The sequence below is a fragment of the Chiloscyllium plagiosum genome, unplaced genomic scaffold (assembly GCF_037043375.1).
Source record: "Chiloscyllium plagiosum isolate Xiang-an unplaced genomic scaffold, Cpla_swu_hap1 HiC_scaffold_17, whole genome shotgun sequence".
In the NCBI taxonomy this organism is placed as follows: Eukaryota; Metazoa; Chordata; class Chondrichthyes; order Orectolobiformes; family Hemiscylliidae; genus Chiloscyllium; species Chiloscyllium plagiosum.
Window position 1 is genome coordinate 45,431,819 of NW_028270155.1, and position 25,107 is coordinate 45,456,925.

The following is a 25,107-nucleotide window of genomic DNA, read 5'->3' on the forward strand; positions in this document are numbered from 1 at the left end:
GTGTAGAATCGACGTTTCGGGCGTAACCCTTCAAAGCAAGCACATATCTTAAGAGTGATGTTTCTGCCTTAACAGCAAATCTTCCAACTATATATACCTTGGTAAAATATATGCCAAATAATTACTTCAACAATGATTTTTTGAGCACCTTTCTGTTTGGTAACCACTTGTTCTTTACCCTTGTGAACTGAATATGTGGGAAGGCTCTCTGGGCTGAGATTGAGGGCCTGAATAATATTTCTACTGTGATTATTTCCAAGATTTCTGAACTATCACTGTAGAAATCCATTGGTAAATCCTGAAGCCCCTTCTCAAAATTGAAATTCCTCAGAACTAAGGGGATACACTTTGTTACACCTTATTTATGGTATTAGTGGAATATAATGACAAAAGTATAATTTGCTCCAATGTAATCAAAATGGTTCTGTATTAATTATTGATGCCAGGACATTCTCACTCAGTATTTTTGCCTTTGTTTACCTATAGGTTAGGTCTCTCATCACAAAACAATTCCCGTCAATTTCTTTATCCACATTTAAACTGTCATTCAATAATTTAAAAAGACTAGACGTGCCTCATAGCAAAATAAACTTAGTTATATAAACAGAATAGACAAAATAATGTTCAGCAGCAGTTACTTTATCATTTTGAGGCAATGCTGGTAAATTAAAGAAGGATCTCAATGATGATATAAGACCATGGGAACAGGGGTAGGCCATTCAGTCCCTTAGGCTTTCTCTGCCATTCAATAGGATCATGGCTGATCTGAAATTCTTCATATCCACTTTCCTGCCCTTTTTGCATAACCCCCAATTCCTCTACTGATCAAGAAACTATCTATCTCAGCCTTAAATGTATGCAAGGACTTTGACCCCACAGCTCTCTGTAGGAAAGAGTTCCAAACACCCACAGCTCCCTGAGAAGAAATTCCTCTTCATGTCAGTCTTAAATTGGTATCCTTTATTTGGAGACTATGCCATTGGGTCCTGGACTCTCTCATTAGGGGTAACATCAGGTAGCGATGATTCAATACATTGTATTTGTAGGTGGTAGACATGGTGGGTTCAGAAGGTGCTGTCAGAAGAATTCAGGTGGTTGCTGCAGTGCATTTTGTGGATGGTACACACTGTTACCACACTGAATAGGTGGTGAAGGGAGTGAAGGTTGGATGGGATGCCAACCAAGCAGGCTGCTTTGGTATCGAGCTTCTTGAGTGATGTTGCACTGTCCAGAATAAAACTGGACTTCTGGCCGGCTGAAGTTCATTTAGAAATTATATGGCTAACAAAGGGCAGAAAACTCGACAGCAGGAATTTTGAAATGATATTGTGAGTGAATTGTGAAACAGTTTTTCTCTCAGGGGTATACACAGAAGTAATTAAGTCTAGAAGGAGAAAGAACAAGTGTGGGTGGAGCACGATACAAAGTAGCGCAGAGATTGGTTTATCTGTGATTGATGAAGGGCCCAAAACGTCGATTTTCCTGCTCTTCGGATGCTGTCTGACCTGCTGTGCTTTTCCAGCACCACTCTAATCTAGACTCTGGTTTCCAGCATCTGCAGTTTTTACCTTATCTGTGATTGATACAGATGGGTATAAATTGCTGATCCAGCCAGTGAAACTCACATTCCATAAACAAATAATAATGATGATAAACAGGGTTGATGACTAGTTCTAAGGATTAGAGTCATTAGATTCTTGGCTGTACATGAGTAAAAGGATGTGGGGGTAATGGGATAGGCAGGAATGTGGGGTTGATGCCACAATTAGATCAGCCATGATCTTATTAAAAGGCACAGAAACCTCAAGAGAGTAACTGGTCTACTCCTGCTCCCAATACATCCCTTCTACATTCACACTGAAGTGTGATATAATATGCAATTTAAAGATGTGTCAGCTGTCACCACTCCTAATTATACAGGGTTTTAATTGGAGCAGTTGACCATATTTTGGGAACATCCTCACTGTAACATTATATCTGGATCATTTTAACCATTAGATGAAACATATTTTTCTCTTTTGCTGCACAGCAATGTCAGTGTTGGTCTTTTTGCCCCCAATTAGAGAAAGTACACACTCGGCGATGTTTCTCCATTGTACAGCATGAGGGTTAAACTAACGCCAGCAGCAGTAATGTTAGGGTTAACACTGGGACCAATGGCAATGTTAGAGTTAACACTAGCACCAACAGAAATGCTGTGGTTAATGTGAGCACCAACTGCATCACAAGCTCCTTTGAAACTATTAGGGTTAACTCTAACACCAACAGCAATGTTAGGATTAACTTTAAGATCCACAGCGGCATTACGGTTAACTCTAAGACCCACAACAGTATTATGCTTAACTCTAGCATCAACAATAAGGTGTTAGGTTTAACTCTGAGACCCACAGCAATGTTAGCATTCATTCTAATGGCCACATGAGTTAGGGTTAACTCCAGCATCAGTGGCAGTGTTAGGATTAACTGTAAGCAGAGTTACAGTTAACTCTAGCACCAATGCAGTTAGGGTTAACTGCAAGGCCCACATTCCTGATGAAGGTCTCCTGCCTGAAACATCGGATGCTGCCTGACCTGTTGTGCATTTCCAGCACCACTCTAATCTTGACGTAAGGCCCACAGCAGAGTTACAGTTAACTCTCACACCAATGGCACTGTGAGGGTTGACTCTCAGAACCACAGCAGCGTTAGGATTAAGTTGAGCACCAATGGCAGGGTTAGGGTTAAGTTCTAGCACAAATGGCAGGGTTAGGGTTAACTCTAGCACCAATAACACTGTTAGGGTTGACTCTCAGAGCCACAGCAGCGTTAGGGTTAACTCTAACACCAATGGCAGTGTTAGGGTTAACTCTCAGAACCACAGCAGTGTTTGGGTTAAGTCTTGCATCATTGGCAGTGTTAGGGTTAACTCTCAGAACCACAGCAGCTCCTGTCTGTACACACACACACTGTCTCCTCCCCGGTCGTGACGTTCAGTCTGCTGCCGGTATAGAGATGGTGTGCTGTACCCCACGCTGTGGTGCATGATCCCGGCTCAGTGTAGGCAGCCGCGACATGGGCAAGAAGAGAACCAATAAGTTCCCACGGCCGCAGTTTTCCCCAATCGGGCCAATGAGTAGCATCAAGGAGGAGGAGGAGGAGGCTGGAGAAGTTTATTCGGCGGCGGGGGATTTGCTTGAGAAAGTAAATGACGGATCTGTTTCTCCCGGCTGCTCCCATGTGGGGCTTGATGTGGATATAACTTGTTCACGATCGTTTTAGGTGTCTTCTGAGGCTCTTAAATTAAAAATATAACATGTACATTGAGTTTTTTCTCTCCCCCCATGCTCACTAGGGTTAACAGACATGGCCAGGCAGAGAGAAAGAAAACCATCTCATCTTGTTTTAGAGGGTGAAGGGAGTATCTAGGACAGAGTTCCGGGAAGCCTTTAGGAGGATCCATACACGTTGAGAGAGAACCTGCTGGCATGTGGTCTGTGTGACAACTCTGTAACAATTTGGTGGGTTGGCAGGCTGCCATAGAAAGTTAAAGGAAAACTTTGTAAAACACTGAGTCTAGATGAGTTAACTTATGTAGAGTAGAACGTGGAAAGGGGAGCTGATGGCTTCATTGTATTGTTACTACACTACTAATCCAGACACCCAGATGATGTTCTGGGGACCCTGGCTTGAATTAAGTAAAAACAAAATCTGGGACTATGCATGTAATGATGACCATGAAACCGTTGCCAAAAGTCAAAAAAAACCATCTGGTTCATTAATGGCCTTTAGGGAAGGAAACTGCCACCCTGGCCCAGTTTGGCCTATATGTGTCTTCCCCCACAGCAATGTGGTTGACTCTCAGCTGCCCTTTGGGCAAATTAGGGATGGGCAATAAATACTAGGCTACCCAGGGATAACCATGTCCCATGAATGGATTTAAAAAAAAAATTCAATCAGGACAGTATTAGGGTTCTTGAGCCTTGAAGTAGGATGGATGATCCAGTGGTTATGGACTGTTATGATGGTGGGATGAGCTAATCTGCACTGGACCAAATAGGACATTAAAATGGTGCATCATTATTTAGAACAGACCAAACTAGACACAGAGAAGGAATTGGTGACCCCTGAGCAACTTGTTCTGAGAAAATAGCAGGAATGATTTATTTTACTAATGCCAAATTTGGCAAGACTTTTTCTGTAAGTTGCTGTTGGACAAACAATTGGTGGAATGCAATTTGGAGCAGGACTGAGAATTCAAACTGGAGGCCATTCATCTTGAAGCTGACCCCTGCTTGTAGATGATGTCACTCATAAACAGGCCAAGCATTGAGATGCAGAAAGAGGGTTAATGAGTGTGTCTTGGGCATACACAGTTGACTATGTTGGGACAGGAAGTGATGCCATTGCCAGAAATGTACCCACTGTGTTGACAATGAGGAGTGAAGCTGCAAAGCCAAGTCAAGTTGGGGAAATAAGGATGGTGATGGTCAGGTTGTAAGCGACTGTGGTGAGATTGGATTGTGAGTGTTGATGCTAATAGGAAAAGGAAAGCTACAGCAGCCAAATACATATCCTTAACAGTTCAAGTTTAAAAGAAAATCTACATGCTTTTTATACTTGCCATTAAAATTAAAATGCATTTTCGCAGAAGAAAGGAGACAAGGTGATTTAGTTTTTGCCTGAAATTGAATTCTTTTATTATCATTGCCTTGCAATGTATTCTTGAAGTGTTAGGATAATTTGGCAGTTGAGCAGAAGGTACAGTATCACTTAAGTTGATCTAGCCAACTTTGGCATTGATCGCTTGGTCAGTCTCTGAAATTTAGAAACATAAAATTTGAAATTTCCAAGGCAGAAAAGTGAGGGAGATGAAAAGGACACTGAAAGTAAAGGAGCACTTGAGGAGGTTAACAAGCTGCAGCATATTGTTCATCGTGGGCCTGAAAAGAGGATGCTGAAGTCTAGATAATGGATAATTTTCCATGGTAAAAGTTTACAAGTGGTTAGGGTGTGCAGACATTGAAGTAAAGAACAGCAGAGAAAAAAATATTGTACTTAGATGGTGTCTTTCCGAACCTCTGGATGTCCCAAAGCACTTTACAGTCTGTTCAGTACTTTTGAAGGTCAGTTGTTGTTAGAAAGTGTGACAGCCAGTAAATCTACAGTATCTTCCCACAAATTGCCATGTGATGATGACCAGGTAATCCGCTTTTTTGGGTGATAGTGATTGAAGGATAAATATAGATCAGGACAGCAAGGTAAGCATGTGATTATCCATGATTGAAATATTCTGCCTATTTTAACAACAATCAATTTCACCAGTTTCAGTCATGGACAACCACATCAGACGCATCCATTTTGTGGGAAGTTTCTCGTGACAGACGTTAATGGGGTAGTCTGACATTGATGTTTCCTCTGACAACAGAAAGATATACCGATGGATTGTGACAATCAGGCCTTTGAATTGAAATTTACTCAGATTTGAGGAATACAGTGCAGGAGGGTAGTTAAGAGAGTCAGGCTCGAGAGGTTTTCAATGTGGAAAATATTTCAATATGTACCTCAGGAGTATTTTAGCCCCCATTTGCTCTGAATCTACAGTGGAGGCTCATAATCGGCAGATGTTCAGGTTATGTAAAAACTCAAAACTTGCTTTCAATTTTTTTTGTTCATCCAAAGCTTTTGCTATAGTTCTTTCACAACACATTTTAGGTACCTACTAGCAAAGTATAATTCATTTTTGTTACACTTTATCCAAATATATCAGAATTGAGGGGAATTGTATTAACTTGGCCTTTAACTTGGCTTTTCACTTATTTCCTGTAATGTAACATTGTTCAAATTTTGTTTCTGGCCTTGAGCTAAATATGCACAGTTTACATCCTGTAAGATAGAAGCACATTGTGAGAGCAAGTAAAAAGACACAATATTCAGTTGTACGGGAACATGTTGCTTCTCCTAATTTCTATTATTGTATAGAGAAATATGGAGTAGTGTCTGGCAGTTCAGAAAAGTAAATGACAGTTACAGAAGCAACTGAACCTAATAAGGCTCACATTTGTAAGACTCCTCCATTTCCCCAAGTTTAAAGTGCATAGGTACAGATTGACATAGCTAAATCCAGGATACTGCTGGAGGTTATCATTGCTTTGCTTGTAAACCAGTAAATTTACTGTTCTACTCAATAAAGCATTACTTTCAGTGTTTATTTAGTCTGGTAAAACTGAGTAAGAATCTCTTCAGTTTGCAGTAGCGAGCCAACTAGCAGATCATGATCACCCAGGCTGTGGAAGATTGCAGAGCCAGTTAACACTTACCTGCTTTAAATGATTGATATGAATCTAAGTTTACTTTGTCAGCTTATTGTCATCCTTTAGCCACTTTGACTTCAAAGAGCTGACCCGACATTGTCTGAAATCATACCTTGTGTTTATGTAGCACCTAAAATAGAATAAAACATTTTGAGTTGCTTCTCAAGAACTTTAGAAAAGAAGATGTGACACTGAGCCACAGAAGTTTGATGACCCAAAGCTTGGTGAGGGAAGTAGTTTAAGAAGTGTCATAAAGGAAGATAGTGAGGTAGAGAATTGGTGCAGTGTAGGGATAGTATTCCAGAACTTGGCATCAATGTAATAAAAGCTGTTCCCAATGGGAAACTGTGGTAAACCATAAGAAGAATACTGGCGTACACTATTGAATTGAAAAAGCCCAGATGATAATCCACTTATTAGAATTGTCTAAATTGGTGTAATCTTTGTCTATGATTAGGTGTCTTAATTCTAATACCTTCGCCAATCACTTTTAGGTGAGAATTTCTCATTTATGAAAAGTAACTGCAGACGTATGTTTAACTTTCATTATTTGATGCACCTTATGACACAGTCACTGGAGAAATTAAATTTACACTAACCAACACAACCTGAAAGATATTGTACTCTGTGCATTTCTCAACATTAATTATATGAACTTTGGATAGTCATATGATTGTCTTGATTCACAAACTGCTTCTAAAGATAGAGGAATGCCGAACATTCAGCATCAGTGGAAAGGAGGATTACCACCAAAGCCTACACATTCTGAGCATATTATATTGAAATTAACCAGTCCGAAATATCATCCAGTTTCCAGGGTTTGTACAACAGATTAAAAATAACAGCATGTGATCATCACCTTTGATTTAATTACAGTTTTATTCTCTGGTAGTTACAGAGTGCGAATCCTGACATTCGTGAATTTGCCTGTGCAAGTATTTCCAAACTTGTCCAGGAGAAAAAGGTGATTTCTTCATTTCTGCAGAAAGATGTTGTTCGGTGTTTGGGGCCTCTGCTGCTTGACCCAAGTGTTGGTGTGAGAGAGACAGCTGCTGGTGCACTCAGGTTATTCTTTTAAATATCATTACATGTGCTAAAACTAATTTAATGATCGTATTGTTAATTTTAAAAAAAATAAGATGTGCACTTGAATGTCAGTTTCATTCAAATAGTGACTGGAATTTAAAGATTTCAAATGTATAAGTTGTGATTGTAGATCAGATAGTGAGACTTTTTGAGGGAAGAATGTTTTATTTTTGAATAATAACATAATCTTGGGTGTATGAGACATAATTCAAAAGCTTGCAGTTAACACAATACATGGAAATCTTGTGAACTGTTAGGAGAATAGCAACAGACACCAAGAGGATTTCAAAGAGCTGTTGGAATGAGCAGACGCAAAATAGATGAAATTTAATGCAAAGAACTGCAAAATCAGGGATTAATGAATTAAGGAGCGGCAAAATGAAATAAAGAATGCAAAGTAAAAGGGGTCTAAAAGCAGAAATATATTTGCTCAAATTGTTGAAGGTGTTAGGGCGGGTTGAAAAAGTACTTAAAAAGGAATATGGGATGCTGGGATTTATTAGTAGAGGCATACAATCCAAAAGCAAAGAAGTGAAGACGAACCTTTATGGTAGACTGGTTCCACTTTAACTGGAATGTTGTGACCAATTCTGAGCACAATTTAGGAACGATGTCATGGCATTAGGGAGGGCGCAGAAAAAAAAATAAAAATGGTTTCAGTGATGAGAAAGTTCAGTTATGTGGATAGTTTGAACAAACTCAGTCTATTTGTAGAGAAAAGGAGGTTGAAAGGAGAGTTGATAAAGGTGCTGAAAATAATAAGGGAACTTAATAGAGTAAATAGAAACTATTGCCATTGTTGAAGAGCTGAGAACCAGTGGACGTAAGTTTAAAGTGATTCTTGGACTCAAAGGAGTGAAGAAAAGCAGGTGGTTAAAATTCAGTATACTACTTGAAGGGATTTATGAGGCAGATTCAAATGTGGCTTTCAGAAAAAAAATTGGTCTTTGAAGAGATAAATTGTGAAGGGCCATAGGGAGAGGTTAGGGAACGGGACTAGCCAAACTATTCTTGTGAAACCCAGCATGGACTAGACAGGTGAATGTTCTTTCTTGTGTTGTAACCATTCTCTGTTACGTTTAAAAAAAGAAGTTGTAAATATTCAAGTATCTAATATGAATTGTTTGTTCATAACAGAAACCTTAGTGCTTGTGGAGGATATGATGTTTGTGATGAGATGGTGAAGCAAGATGTAATGACTCCTCTTACCGCATTGTTGCAGGAGGTAAACTGTTTGTGTAAAATTCAGATCCGTATGTACTTGTTTCATTTTTTTCTACTAATTTCCTTCCTTGAACCTTTTTCCTCCAATAGAACATAAATAGGAGCAAGTGTATGCCATTCTGTCCCTTGAGCCTACTATGCTACTTAATAAATCACAGCTAATCTTCTCCCTCAGCAACACTTTGCTGCACAATCCCCCACATCCCTTGATTCCCTTAATATCCAAAGCTACATCAAACCCTTACTTGAACTGCACTGCACATTTTCAGCTGTCTACAGCCAAGAATTCCAAATATTCACAACCTTCTGAGAGAAGAAATTTCTTCTTATCCCATCTCAATCCTAAATTGCTAAGCCTTTTATTTTGACATTGTATCCCCTAGGTTTTGACTGCATAGCTACAAAACATCCTCCTGGCATCAACCTTTCCAGGTCCATTTTTATACATTTAAATGAGTTCATTTCTCATTCTTCCAAACTGTACAGTATTTCTAATATCATAAACGAAGTCTATGTAATATCTCTCTGCAAGTCACTCCCCTGAATCAGTTTAGTGAACCATTGTTGTACTTTTTCGAAGAGAAGCCCATCCTTCTATGAGTAAGGGACCAAATCTAGTATGCAAATTGTAATCTCACCAAGGCTGTATATAATCGCAGTCTTCAATGTTTATCTCAAAACCCTTTATTCTAAAGACTAACATATCACTTGCTTTTCCAGTTGTTTGTTATAACTGCTTATTTACTTCTTGTTTTATGCATCCAAAGTAGGATTCAAAATACTTTTTTCCCTCAAGGGCTGTTTGAGATATTGTCGAGGGCTGCTTTTTGATTTTCAAGAGGTGACATTTTTGGTTTTGGGGATTACCTTTTTGTTTTCAGAATTTTTTTTTTCATTTTCGTGATTCCTTTATTGCATGATATAGTCACAACATTGCATTCTGCATTGATGTTAAATATTTTAGGGTGTTCTTCCATGAATACATGGGAGAGCACAGACACCAAAAATTGTACAGATACCTAATTAAATCTTTTAACTTGAACCATTCAGTAAGATGTGTTTTTACTAATTTACAATAAGTAAATTTCCCATACTCTGTTTCTGCAATGGGATAGTGGAAAAATGATTTGGTGCAGTTCATGTTGAATGATTCAAATTTTGTAGTTGATGAACTAAGTCAGAAGTTTCCAATTTACATTCCAAGAAATTAAGAATAGAATGATTATAAACGTTTTCTTCATCAAAATATCAAACATACATGATTTGTTTACTTAAGTAGTGGAATAACCTTGTAATTAGCCTGTTTCATGCCCCACCATAAATACACAGGGCCTTCTTCCAAAACCCTCTTCCTCTCCCTCACTCAGCAGCCACAGAATCCACTGTTTGCCCCTCCAGTAATCTTGAGAATACTGGACTCTATCACACTTTCTTTGTCATGATGAAAAGTCCTGCATAATCATTGGTAGCTATATATCAGAGAGCTCTGATTCTTGAGCTCAATTCTTGGTACGCCAAATAATCAATCCATTCAGATCTCACAGCTAAGTTCAACTAATTTTAACTAACTGTATAAATAATCAAGTAAAGCAGTACTCAAACATTGGTTATAACCATCTTTTAACCAGTTAGATTTGCTGACAATTCTGGTTAGTTCTACTAGGATATGGATTCTTGCAATGCAATCTTTTTACAAAACCTCTGAGAGACATTACTAACCTAAGCTAAAAACTGGCTCAAAATAAGAGACTTGCTGTGATTTAGTATTTTGTTTTGCCTCAACCGAGACCCTCCCATTATAGCTTTCTGTTTAAGCCCTGTACTCCTGTCTGTGTCACTTGTGGACCACTGCAATTGGGCCAGACACTGCATCTTCAGCCCAATCACAGTTTTCCTTCGTACTGCCCTTGCTGCTGCTCCTATCATGAATCTGAAATTTGAATGAGAGAATCTGTGATTGGATAATGAGAAAACCAAACTCTGATTGGAAGACAAGCTGTTCACAGATTCTGAATCTCCCAAGTATGGGAGGGGTACTTTTCCTGATTGGGCAATCACATCAATGAATTTTCCTGAGCATTTTGGTTACTTTCAGGGGGTGAATTTACCTCTTGTCCTCATTTATTTTGACCATTGATCCAAGGAAAGCCAAATATGTCTCAAGTACAACAAACTAAAGTGTCTTTTTTTTTTAAAATGCTCCTTTTTTTCCCAGAATGGATATCTTCATGTCGTTCTCACTCTGTTGTGCTTGTGCCCGCTCATTTAGTTTGTCTAAATCCTTTGCAGTCTCTTGGAATCCTCCTTACAGTTTACATTCCCACCCAGCATTGCATCGTTAATAAAACTCAGCTCCCCAATGTATTGTCAGTTCTGAAGAAGGATCACTCGACTTGAGGCCATAACTCTGCTGTCTCTCCATTGAAGCTGCTATACCTCCTGAACCTCTCCAACAATTTTTGGGTTTTTTTTGTTGAAGATTTCCACTTTCTGCAGTTCTTTATTTTATTTTAAATATTATATTTGCATTTAAGGATGTGAGAAATTTTCACTTTGGCTTCTACCAATTCTGTCAGTATGACCAATTTCTCAGCGAAGGGGGATGCAGTTGAAGTAGCTTTGCTTAACGAAAACTGCCTGGCATCTTGAACATTGGCAAAATTCAGAATGGAAACTCCTTGTGTGGAACTGTTGGATTGAAGCTCGAAGATGTTTGAATTCCATGGAGCTTGCTGCTTTTTAAGTTTATGCTGTTTAAATATGTGCTGAGAAAGCCATTGCTAACAGCAGTCTTAGTGAAGTCTTTCTGTTGTTTCCCAATTATAGTGCTGTACAGAATTAGATGCATATGGCACCACTTCACAGAAGCAGAAAGGTGCAGATAAACCCTTTGTAGAAGACATAGCAAATGAGGCCATCAGCATTCTCTGGAACTTATGGTAAGTTTACTTATCATCAAGCGCAAACTCTTCCAGAGTAATTAGCTGTTGGCTGTGATGAATCTGTATTTTCATTGCCAATTTTCTTGCTAGCTCCTAATAAAGTTTGTACAGCAAAATCATGAATGGCTTTAAAGATGAATTGTCTCGGTTATGGAAAATGCCCATGGTGGCATTGAGTAAGAAGTCAAGCAGAAGTTTTCATTTTGTGTCCAGCAGCTATTGTGTAATTTACTTGACAGGCCTTGGCAAAATACTGCAGATAGAATTCCTGAGCTCTCGCGAGTGATGCACTGCTCACTGTTTCCTGTTCATTGATTTCAACAGAGATAAAATTGTGGGCAGCATACCCGTAGTTTTCAGATCCCCTCCCACAAATAGGCACCTTGAGGCATGAAGACTTTGAACATCAACCCCAGGAATTTTGTATTATGTTGTTGGTTCTGCTCAAAACAGCCCTGTGGAATAGCTGAGTAATACCTGAAGTTAGATCGTGATATATGCTGTTTGAACACAGCAGTTGCAAAAATCGTTACTGCCTTTCAGGTTCCCACTAACATAATTGTCCTGTGAGCGTCAACTAGGAATTGATACTATTGGAAAGATAGTTGCTGTCAAAGTGGCTTACATCTTTACAAATTAATGTAAACATCATATTATTGCTCACTGTTTTCTGTAAACTGCACTGGGGTTTTGTCAGTGCATGTGTACAGTTTACAAATAAGCCTGATGATGAAGTGTCTAATTCTGGAAGCTTGAGAAGTTGACTAGTTTGTGGGTCGCAGCATTTCTAACTGAAGCTAATAGAGTGTACGGTAATTATCTTGAGCAAAAGGGTTGATTGACATTTTTTCTCTTTTCTTTCTGAGTGAGAGTAGCAGCACAGCAGTGTCTGTCTTTAACAAAGAAGGGTTATTGGATGTCTGCATTCAGTGCCTAAGACGGTTTAACCACAATGTAGAACTAGCCATTTCAGCAGGTGAGTAATCTTGAATTATTTATTGTGTGCTGCATCTGTTGGATTTATGGTAAAAGTTTAAGTTGTGCTTTGCTTCATACTATAAACAAAAAAAAACTCATTCAAGGGAGTTTCATTTAGAACCTCTTGTAAAATGTCTTAATTTGAACCCCTGATAAACTGTTATGTTATTTAAAAAAACGTTTCAGAATAAGTCCTCAGAAGCATCAGCAAAAAGCAGTTTGATCAATAGTTGGCACCATAATTGGGTCAATTTTGAGACCATTAACTATAAGCAGAAGTTGGGGATGGTGCATAGATTCAAAAACATTGAAGTGTATAAGACTGGAAAAGACAAGTTTGGTCAATCTTGGAGTCTTTGAAATCAGAACAATATTTTCACTACTCATCTCTCCCTGATTTTCTCACTTTCTTTTCAAGATAAGTTATTGACCTCCCTGTTTGAGGAGTCTCTTTTTTTTAAGCATAACCATGCTAATATATCTGATCTATCCATTTCTTTTTCTTCTTTCCAAACATCGCCTTCCTCAATTGCTGTCAACCAGGGGACCTTGGTAAATATTAAAGATCTTGACTATCTGGGTAAAATCCATTCCCAATCTTTACCATAAACAAACTCAGCTTTTAGAATCTCTGGATGCAGCTAAGATGTCGAATGCCAAGGTCTGAATTTTTGTGGGGTTTCCTTTTTTATTCACTCATGAGAAGTGGGCATCGCTGGCTGTCACTAGCTACCCTTGAAAAGATGGTGGTGTGCTGCCTTCTTGAACTGCTGCATTCCCCAGTGCCCTCAGGGAGGGAATTCCAGGATTTTCACCCAGTGACAGTGAAGAAATGGTGCTTTATTTCTAAGTTAGGATGGTGAATGGCTTGCAGGGGAATTTGCATGTGCTGGTGTTCCCATGTATCTACTGTCTTTGTCCTTCTAGATGAAAGTGGTTATGGGTTTGAAAGATGCTGTCTGAGGATCTTTGATGAATTTCTGCAGTGCACCTTGGAGATAGTAAAAGCAGTGAGCTAAGTGTTGGTGGTGGAGGGAGTGGATGCATGTGGATGCTGTAGAAGGGAGCATGAAAAAGCTTAAGTGGGTACGATTAAGGAAAATCCTAAAGTGTTCTACACTTATGTGAGGAACGAGAGGATGGTCAGAGTGAGGGTAAGGCTGATCAGGGATAGTGGAGGGAACTTGTGCCTAGAGTCGGAGGAAGTAGGAGGTCTTTAATGAATACTTTGCTTCAGTATTCACTACTGAGAGGAACCTTATCATTTCTGAGAACAGCCTGATGCGCTAGAACAGGTTGATGTTAGAAAGGAGGATGTGCTGAAAAGTTTGAAAAACATAAGGATAGATCAATCCCCTGGGTCGGATGGGATATACCCTAGGTTAACACAGGAAACAAGGGAAGAGATTGCTACACCTTTGGCAATGATCTTTGCTTCCTCACTGCCCACTGGAGTAGTGCCGCATGATTGGAGGGTGGAAAATTGTATTCCCTTGTTCAAGAAAGGGAATAGGGATAATCCTGGGAATTACAGACCAGTCAGTCTAATGTCACGGGTGGGCAAAGTATTGGAGAGGATTCTGAGAGACAGGATTTATGATTACTTGGAAATCCATAGTTTGATTAGAGATATAGAGGCTTTCCTGTCCTTTTACATAGTTGAATATAACTACACCAATGGAACAAGTTACTAATGTCAGTACTGATTTAACAAAGCCATGGAGTGCTGCACTAAGGCCTAATACATTCAGATGAAGAAGTAAAACATTTGTAGTGACTTCACAATGATTATTCATACTCTACTTTTTGAGCACCAGCCTTGACCACTTACTTCCTGCTCTAAATTTAACAAAACAAGCATACATAAGCAGTTAACAGCATGGGTAGAATTGGCATTAGAAGAGAATAGATTTGAATAACATGAACAGTGCAACAAGAGGTGGCTCCATGACCTTGCAAAGCAAAATAGCACACAGACCATGGTCTTTAACTGGATACAGCATTAAGCACAGCACAAATTCCACTCTCGTACATTTCTTGTCATTGTATTGCAGCAACATATCACATTACTGGAAAAGGTGCAGCAACACCGACCCACCTGATCGGATTGGTTTCTTTGCTCCCAGGAATGGTGAACCCCTCTAACACACACTTTTGAAGAACACTTACTATGTAGGCAAGTGTCGATAGCAAAAGATTCTTGAGACAGTGAGATGAATAATCAGTTAATTATTTTGATGGTTGACTCATTTGGGTGAACTCGCTGCTGTGCAAATAGTGCTGTCTGTCTGAACCACTGGAACAGGTATCGCAGCTTTAGTTTTATTTCTGCTTCAAAGTATTCTATGACAAGGTAGCACACTCTTGGTGCTGCATTACAGTGTTAACCCATGACTTTTTGACTCAGGCTAAAATGCTCCCAGTAGAGTCAAGCTGACACATAATATATGCAAAAGGAGTTTTAATCCCCCCTGTGGGAGTACTGCTTATACAGCACGTGCAGGTAGGGTTTATGTTTTTCTCTCCGTACTTGAGTCCAATTTGCATTTGAATGCTTGATGAATGAATTCTAGGATGATTTTTATAAGGGAAGCTCCTTATTGAAACTACTCTGGGGAATATTACTCACGTTTTTCTGAGGTATCTCTTTGATTGCCTGATTACAGTTGCCAAGTGGCTTCATCTGAATAGTCAGTGCCTGATGACAGTAGCAATATATCTTCCACATTGTCCATGTTGAAAAATGAGGTAGTTGGTTTTAACAAATGGCAGTATATTGTTCCAGTTATTTTAGCAGTATTTGAGTCTCAAAGAGCAATTGTGATCAAACAGATAAAGATTTTTTAAAAAGCTGTAAAATATATTTTGGGTGTATCAGTTCAGACCGTGTACGAGCCAATTAAGTTCTAAAATTACTTGACTTCTTTACACTCTGTAACTAACAGTGTAAGCTATAGTTCAGTTATTTACAGTCTGACCTCTGAGTCAGGAGATCATTTTAGTTTAAGTTCATCTCTGGAGGCTTGTGGCATAATCTAGGCCAACATTTTAGTGCAGAACTGAAAGTGGACCGCACTGCCAGATTTGATATAACTTTTGGATGAGGCCTTGTCCCCCCTCTGTTGGACATGAAAAATCTTATGGCATTGTCAAAGGAGAGCAGAACAGCTAACTTGGCCAACATCTATCCGTCTAGCAGCTGCTGCTGTTTGTAGCTACCTCTGCCAGGAGGTCTGTACTGGCATGCCACCCTCTCTGTCTTGAGCAATTAGTTGACCCATGTTCTTCTGATCCCAAGAAGAGAGCTCTGTAGCTTTTCAGCCTGATCAAATGACCGAATTAGTGACAGTTTCTTCCTGGTTGTCACTTCCTTTTACTCTTGCAATTTTAGTTACCTTTTCATGTATCTTAATGTCTTTGTTTATTGTCTATGCATGAAATTTTGGCATCTGTCTCAGCATCCACATTCCATGGGCCTCTGTTTTGACCCATAGGTCTTTACTTACTATTCAGGTTTTTGAGGCAAACAGGAAAGTGGATAGAATGTAGCTTCTTACTTTTTTTGCTACAAGCCCAAATTGATCTTAGAAAATATCTTCAGGCTATCTCTATCATTCTTTCTCTTCTGCATCACGTCTGATATCTTTCATTATCATTTGTGTTGAATAGACAAACTTACCTATTTGTTCCAGTGTGACTCCATTCACTCAGTCTTCACTGTAGTTTCTTCTGATGTATTCCTTCTGCTGCTGTTTTTGACATCTTGGTGTTCATGCTCAATCCGTATTGTAAACTTCTAGGTTTGACTTGATCCATGATATTTTGTAGGATCTCTTTTAATTCTGCAATTAGCGCTGTATTGTCAATGTACTGCAAGTTTATTAAGTTCTTCCCTCCAATCTTTACAATTCGTATGTCCAAGTCTTTGAGTATTCATTCTATGCACAAATTAAATCATTTTGACAGCAGTGCATAGTCTGTTCTACTCCTTTCTTCAACAGAAACATGTTTGACCGTCTCTGTTTTTAGGCCATTTTGCTATTTGGTTCCCGATAGCTTCTGGATAAATCTCACAACCAATGTCAATGAAACAAATTATCTGGTCATAATCACATTGCGGTTTATGGAACCTTGCTGCAAACAATTGAGCTGTTTCTTTTGTGAGCAAATTTAATACAAAAATTAGTGGTTTCCATTAGAACCAGGTGAAGTTTGTTTTCAAAATGAGTTGCTGCTGCAATGCTCAGGATTTTATGTAAAGCACTTGTGCTCTTCACATACCTTCAAATCTGCTCTTCAGTGACTTGCACTTATAGCTATTCGAGTTGAGCACTTTGGAAAATGGGATCATTTTTTAAGTGAAGGGTTAAATTTTGGTTAATCACGTAAAGTTATCAGCAGATATAGACCCTCGGTAGTCTGACTGTCGGGAATGTTTGCAAGAACTGCTAACCTGCCCTGTGCTTTTACAGCCAGTGCTGAAATACTCACTGTGTCACTTCAGATAATGAGAGCTACTTGTAAATTCTTCAAGTGAATGTGAGGTCAGTATATTTATTAAAGTTTTGAGTTAATTAATTTGATATGCTTCCTCTCACTGTGCATTGAGAACAAAGTACCACAGATGCATGCAACTTATTTATACACATATCGGTCTGCTGTGACAATGCTCTCAGTTAGAGGCTATGATGTGGGTGGGTTAGGGAGCTGAGGAAGGGATCTGCCTTTCCAAATGAAGAAATTTGAAAGATATTTGTGAGAAACTGCCCAGTGACACCAGTGTTTCTTTTATGATTCATTCCTGGAAAATGAATAATTCTGTATTCCTTGCTCATCGTAGACAGATTTCTGCAGGATAAATCAATATTGTATGAATACAGTATATTCAATTTTTTTGCTGTAAAAATACAAAGGTAGGTACAATAACTGTTCAGAATAAATTATAAAATGTGACGATTCCACTTTGAAATAGGTACTGTGTGCAAAAGGCTTGAACGCCCAAACTGTATTTCTGAACAAAATTACTCTAGTAAAGAATTCACATGTTACCTTTTGTTGCTAATTAATGATTGGTGAGGAACACTTAACCACAAGTAGAGTCATAGAGATGCAGAGCATGGAAACAGACCCTTCAGTTCACCTCGTCCATGCCGACCAGATATCCTAAATTAATTTAGTTCTCTTTGCCAGCATTTGGCTCATGTCCCTCTAAACCTTTCCTGTTCGTATACCCATCAAGATGCCTTTTAAATGTTGTAATTATACCAGCCTTCACCGCTTCCTCTGGCAGCTTACTCCACATATGCACCACCCTTTGCATGAAAAGTTGACTTTTAGGTCTCTTTTAAATCTTTCTCCTCTCATCTTCAACATATGCCCTCTAGTTTTGGACTACCCTACCCAGGGAAAAGATTTTGTTTGTTTACACTATCCACGCCCCTCATGATTTCATTAAAATCTATAAGGTCATCCCCCAGCCTCTGACGCTCCCGGGAAGATAGCCCCAGCCTATTCAACCTCTCCCTACAGCTGAAACCCTCTAACCCTGGCAACATGCTCACAAATCTTTCTGGAACCTTTCAAGTTTTGCATCATCCTTACTATAGCAGGGAGACCAGAATTGAACACAATATTCCAAAAGTGACCTAACCAATGTCATATACAACCGCAACAAGACCTCCCAACTCCAGTACTCAATGCACTGACCAATAAAGGCAAGCATACCAAATGTCGTCTTCACTATCCTATCTACCTGTGACTTTCAAAGAATTACGATCTTGTGCTCCAAACTCTCTTTGTTCAGTAATACTCCCTAAGACCATTTAATTGTATTTATAGATAAATTCCCTGAAGAATGTTCTCCTAGTCTAGATTTTTCCCCTTTTAAATGTTATCTCGTTAGCATTCATGCTTTATATTGTTTTCTTATTCCAAAGCTAGAAAAAGCTTCCTTTCAAACTTTTTGGGACTTCAAAATTATTTCCTGTTTTGCTGTATAAACCGTTCTATCATTTGGAACTGAATTGAGGGCATTGCCTTACTAGCTTCAAGGGTGAAAGCAAAATACTGCAGATACTGGAAATCTGAAACAAATACAGAGAATGCTGGAGAGACTCAGTAGGCCTGGCAGCATCTGTGAAAAAGAAAGAGTTAATGTTTTGGGTCCCGTATGACACTTGTTCAGAACTGAAGAATATTCTGGAGAAGAGTCATACTGAACTCAAACATTATCTCTTTCTCCTTTCAGGGATGCTGCCAACCCAATGGAGTTTCATTCTCTACGTATGCATTTGTGGGATATGGTTGTCATTGGCTGGCCAGCATTTTTATTGCCTTTCCCTCGTTGTCCTTGAGAAGGTGGTGGTGAGCTGTCTTCTTGAATCTCTGCAGTCCGCCTGATGTGGGTTAACCCACAATGCCATCAGGGAGGGAATTTCAGGATTTTGACTCAGTGACAGTGCAGGAACAGTGGTATGTTTCCAAATCAAAATGATGAGTGGCTTGATGAGGGGCAACGTTCCCATGTATCTGCTGCCCTTTTAATTCTAGCTGGAAGTTGTAGCGGGTTTGGAAGGTGCTGTCTGAGGATCTTTGGTGAATAACTGAAGTGCATTTTGGAGATAGTGCACATTGCTGCGACTGAGTGTTGGTGGTGGAAGGAGTGGATGCTTGTGGATATAGTGTCAATCAATCCAGTGAGCCTGATGTTGCTGGTGGGCAAGTTGTTGGAGGATATCCTGAGGGACAGGATGTACATGTTTTGGAAAGGCAAAGACTGACTAAGGATCATCAACATAGCTTTGTGCATGGGAAATCATATCTCACAAACTTGACTGAGTTTTTTGAAGAAGTAACAAGCAGGATTGTTGAAGGCAGAGTGGTGGATGTGATCTATATGGACTTCAGTAAGGCGTTCGACCAGGTTCTCCATGGGAGACTGAGTAGCCAGGTTAGATCTCACTGAATACTGGGTGAACGAGCCATTTGGAATCAGAACTGGCTCAAAGTTAGAAGACAGAGGTTAGATTAGATTAGATTAGATTAGATTAGATTAGATTAGATTACAGTGTGGAAACACGCCCTTCGGCCCAACAAGTCCACACCGACCCGCCGAAGCGAAACCCACCCATACCCCTACATTTACCCCTTACCTAACACTATGGGCAATTTAGTATGGCCAATTCACCTGACCCTGCACATCTTTGGACTGTGGGAGGAAACCGGAGCACCCGGAGGAAACCCATGCAGACACGGGGAGAACGTGCAAACTCCACACAGTCAGTCGCCTGAGGCGGGAATTGAACCCGGGTCTCTGGCGCTGTGAGGCAGCAGTGCTAACCACCGTGCCGCCCACAAAGGGTGATGGTCGAGGATTGTTTTTCTGACTGGAGGCCTGTGACCAGTGGAGTGCCACAAGGATCGGTGGTGGGTCCAGTAATTTTCGTTATTTATATAAATGATTTCAATGTGACCATAAGAGGTACAGTTAGTAAGTTTGCAGAAGACACCAAAATTGGAGGTGTAGTGGTCAGCGAAGGAAGTTACCTCAGATTACAATGGAATCTTGAGCAGATGGGCCAATGGGCTGTGAAGTGGCAGATGGAGTTTAATTTATATAAGGTCCTACATTTTGGGACAGCAAATATTAGCAGGACTTATACACTTAATGGTAAGGTCTTAGGGAGTGTGGCTGAACAAGGAAATCTTGGAGTGCAGATTCATAGCTCCTTGAAAGTGGAGTCGCAGGTAGATAGGATAGTGAAGAAGGCGTTTGGTATGCTTTCCTTTATTGGTCAGAGTATTGAGTACAGGAGTTGGGAGGTCATGTTGCGGCTGTACAGGACATTGGTTAGGCCACTGTTGGAATATTGCGTGCAATTCTGGTCTCCTTCAAATGGGAAAGATGTTGTGAAACTTGAAAGGGTTCAGAAAAGATTTACAAGGATGTTGCCAGGGTTGGAGGATTTGAGCTATGAGAAGAGGCTGAACAGGCTGGGGCTGTTTTCCCTTGAGCGTCGGAGGCTGAGGGGTGACCTTAAAGAGGTTTACAAAATTATGAGGGGCATGGATAGGATAAATAGTCAAAGTCTTTTCCCTGGGGTTGGGGAGTCCAGAACTAGAGGGCATAGGTTTAGGGTGAGAGGGGAAAGATATAAAAGAGACCTAAGGGGCAACTTTTTCAAACAGAGGGTGGTATGTGTATGGAATGAGCTGCCAGAGGAAGTGGTGGAGGCTGGTACAATTGCAATATTTAAGAGGCATTTGAATGGGTATATGAATAGCAAGGGTTTGGAGGGATATGGGCCGGGTGCTGGCAGATGGGACTAAATTGGGTTGGGATATCTGGTCGACATGGACAGGTTGGACCGAAGGGTCTGTTTCCATGCTGTACATCTCTATGACTCTATGTTGATAGTGGGGGATTCCGTGATGGTGACACCATTGAATGTCAAAGAGTGATGGTTAGGTTGTCTCTTATTGTTGATGGTCATCGCCTGACCTGGTATTTGTGTGGTGTGAATGTTACTTGCCAGTTGTCAGCCCAAGCCTGGATATTGTCCAGATATTGTTGCATTTGAGCAAAGACTGCTTCAGTATCTGAGGAGTTGCGAATGGGGCTGCACATTGTGCAATCATTCGCAAACATCACCACTTCTGACATTATGATGGAAGGAAAGTCATTGATGAAGCAGCTGAAGATGGTTAGGCCTTGGACACTACCCTGAGGAACTCCTGCAGAGATGTCCTGGAGCTGAGATGACTGACCTTTAACAACCACGACCAGCATTCTGTGTTTGTTTCAGATTTCCAGTATCTGCAGTATTTTACCTCTATTCTTTAAGCTTGTCAACCGATTCCCTTATCTCATTTCCAAATGATAGAACACTTGTACATCAAATGAAGAACTAATTTTGAAGTCTTAAAAATAGCATGACATAGCTTGGCTGCTTAAATTTCAAGGCAATTTTTATCAGAGATGACGTTCAAAATTCATGACTTACGTTCTTTTGAGATGGTTTTACTTTTGTTAAATTTGCCAGCCTCATTACATTTTGATAAATAGTTTGGAACAAGGATAAGGTTTGATATGATTCTATCACCGAAGGATGGAAGAGAGATGCTCTCCAGCTGCAAGAAACTGTGGCAGCTGATTAGAGCCTCCTGCTAATAACACTGGGATCATTGTTTCAATTCCTGCACTGACTAACAAGCCGTTTTGTGCCTCCAGCCTATGGATGATTTGCTACACTTGTCTGTTTCAATTGAAGCATTCAGATGGTTATTTGAAAAGGAACAAAGAAGGAAAGGTACAAAGTGAGAAGCTCATTTGGAGAGCTGGCACAACCATGATGGTCCAAATGGCCTTTTTCTGCACTGTAACAATTTAGGATTCTGTGAAATCCACAGACTTGAGAGTAACTTAAGTAGGGGAGAGGTGATGGAGAGAAGAGAGGTCTGATCATATTTTTTGTGTTTATGTTTTATTGAGGTAACAAGGCTTTGCAAATCATTCTGAAAAGTGTAGGAAGTCTATGTAGAAAGAAGAGAGCCAAGATCTAAAGCAAAGATGGGTCAAAATGTTCTAAAAAAAATTAATAATAGGTTTGAATTTTTAATTTATCAGATGGATGTTGAATGGCTGTGGAATGAAACAGTGTCGAAAGTAAGGTTTTTTTTAAACCTCTTGGAACTGGAATAGAATTGGTAGCCAATTGGAAAGTTACTGTAGTACTGATCTCGTTTTAGTTGGTTTGTTTTATTCCATTTTTTTCAATGGCGATTGTAGTCCTAACAGTTCACAGAAGGGTAGGAATCCCTTGCTGTTTAAGGCTTTTAGCGACAGCAACCTTAAAACTAATCCCCGTGTTCTCGTGTCTCTCCATAGCTAGGTGCCTTTCTCTTTTTCACGAGTTGGCCAATGTAACTTTTTAACTCTGCATTTTGCACTCCCATGAATTTCCCACAAGGTAAAATATGATCTGTATTTGTTTCAGTCTCTTGTGAATATGCATTCATTACCTCGACTTCATTCCAGAGTTTGCAGATGATACGGAAGTTGGAAAATCTCAATTATGAGGAAGAGAGTAATCAATTTCAACAAGCTGAAGCAATGTACGGAAAAGTGGCAGATGAAATTTAATACAGAGAATTGTGAATTGATTCATTTCGGTGGGAAGTATGAGGAAAAGCAGCATAAAATAGAGAATGCAATTCCAGACTGGGTGCTAGAACAGAGGATGTGGCAATACATGTGCACAGTTTGTTGAAGGTTGCAGGGCAGATTGAGAAAATGGTTAATAAAGCATATTATAAAACTTGGGGAGGCGATGGCCTCATGATAGTATCAGTAGAATATTAATCCAGAAACTTACCACAGCAGATGGTGGAATTTTGAATTCAATAAAAAAAATCTGGAATTAAGAATCTGCTGATGATTATGAAAGGCAAAAGTGAGGACTGCAGATGTTGGAAATCAGTGACTAGATTAGAATGGTGCTGGAAAAGCACAGCAGGTCAGGCAGCATCCGAGGAGCAGGAAAATCGATGTTTTGATCTTGATGAAGGGCTTTTGTCCGAAACATCGATTTTCCTGCTCTTTGGATGCTGCCTGTCCTGGTGTGCTTTTCCAGCACCACTTTAATCTAGACTCTGATGATTATGAAACCATAGTTGATTGTCTGAAAAACTCATCTGCTTCACTACTGTCCTTCAGAGAAGGAAATCTGCCATCCTCACCTCAACAGGTATATATATGAGACCTACGTCAATGTGGTTGACTCTCGGTGACCTGAAATGCCCAGTAAGCCATTCAGTTGTATCAATCGCTACAAGGTCTCAACAAAGAAATGAAATCGGATGGATCACCCGACATTGACCTCTGTATCAGAAACGACAACAGCACAAACAGCCCTGTCAAACTTGCAAAGTCCTCCTTACTAACATCTGGGGGGCTAGTGTCACAATTGGGAGAGCCGTAGCACAGACTAGCCAAGTAACTCTAACTGTCTGACATTGGTCTGAGAAAGGAAACCTCCTACTGATTACTTCATACTGTCCTCCCGCAGCTGATGAATTTTGGACAACGCTTGGAGGGTGGGAAACACTGAGGGTGGGAAAGGTGCATAATGTACTCTGGATGGGGGATATCCACCACTAGGAGTTGCTCAGTAGCTGCACTACTGATCGAGCTGGTTGGGTCCTAAAGGACATAGCTGTTAGACTGGATCTGCAGCAGGTGGTGAGGGAACCAATAACGAGGGAAAAATGTACTTGATTTCATCCTTACCAGTCTGCCAGCTGCAGATGCATCTGTCCATGCCAGTATCGGTAAGAGTGACGACTACACGGTCCTTGTGGAGACAAAGTCCTGCCTTCACATTGAGAATTACATCTGTTGAGTTGTGTAGCACTGTTACTGTGCTAAGTGGGACAAATTTCAAACAGACTGAGCAACTCAACTGGGCATCCATGGGGCCCAGTGTGCCATCAACATCAGACTTTTACACAAGCACAACCTGCAATCTCATTGCTCAGCATATCCTCTCCCCATTCAACCATTACTGTCAAACCAGAGAATCAACTCTCGTTCAATGGATAATGCAGGCGTGCCAGGAGCAGCACCAACCATACCTGAAAATGAGGTGTCAACCTGGTGAAGCTACCAAACAGGACTACTTGCATGGCAAACAACATAAGGAGCAAGTGGTATACAGAGCTAAGCGATCCTACAACTAACAAATCAGATCTAAGCTGCGCAGTCCTGCACATGCAGTCATGAATGATGGTGGACAATTAAATAATTCACTGGAGGAGGAAGCTCCTCAAATATCCCCATCCTCAATGGTAGAAGAGCCCAGCACGTCAGTGAACAAGATAAGAAAAAGAAAAGATAAGATTCACAGCAATTTTCAGGCAGAAGTGCTGAGTGGATGGTCCATCTCAGCCCCCTCCAGTGGTGCCCAGCATTACAGATACCAGTCTTCAGCCAATTTGATTCACTGAATGATTTCTCAAGAAATGGTTATTGACAATGGATACTGCAAAGGCTATGGGCCCTGACAATATTCCTGCAATAGTACTGAAGACATGTGATCCAGAACTTACTGCTCCCCTATCTAAGCTCTTCCAATACAGTTACAACACTGGCATTTACCAGACAATGTGGAAAATTGCTTGGGATGTCCTGTACACACAAGGCAGACAAATGCAACTCGAACAGTTACTGCCCCATCAGAATACTCTCAATCATCTGTACAATTATGGAAGGTGTAATTAACTGCGCTGAGCAATAACCTGCTCAGTGATGCCCAGTTTGGGTTCCGCCAGGGCCACTCATTGCAGCGTTGGTTCAAACATGGGCAAAAGAGCAGAATTCCAGAGGCGAGGTGGGAGTGACAGCGCTTGACATCAATGCTGCATTCAACCGAGCGTGGCATCAAGGAGCCCCAGCAAAACTGAAATCAATGGGTATCAGGGGACAAACTCTATACTGGTTGGAGTCATAGAAAGATGGTTATGGTTGTTGGAGGTCAGTCATCTCAGCTCCAGGATATCTCTGCAGGAAATGAGTTGAGGGGAAATTTGAC

The 25,107-nt window shown here is 40.3% G+C and overlaps 1 protein-coding gene across 4 annotated transcripts in view; it reads left to right on the plus strand.

The window, feature by feature from the left end:
* The first annotated feature begins 2,994 nt into the window (after positions 1-2,994).
* Positions 2,995-25,107, plus strand: part of heatr3 (HEAT repeat containing 3) — a 43,857-nt gene continuing 21,744 nt past the window's right edge. For 2 of the 4 annotated variants that reach the window (XM_043706945.2, XM_043706946.2), the window contains exons 1-5: positions 2,999-3,180; positions 7,183-7,355; positions 8,514-8,601; positions 11,427-11,539; positions 12,409-12,518. In XM_043706945.2, coding sequence (XP_043562880.2) covers positions 3,052-3,180; positions 7,183-7,355; positions 8,514-8,601; positions 11,427-11,539; positions 12,409-12,518 — 613 coding nt within the window. In that variant the 5' untranslated portion in view covers positions 2,999-3,051. Of the gene's footprint in view, positions 3,181-7,182; positions 7,356-8,513; positions 8,602-11,426; positions 11,540-12,408; positions 12,519-25,107 lie in introns of all 4 variants that reach the window. The other 2 variants (XM_087995889.1, XM_043706947.2) reach the window with 2 other exon arrangements.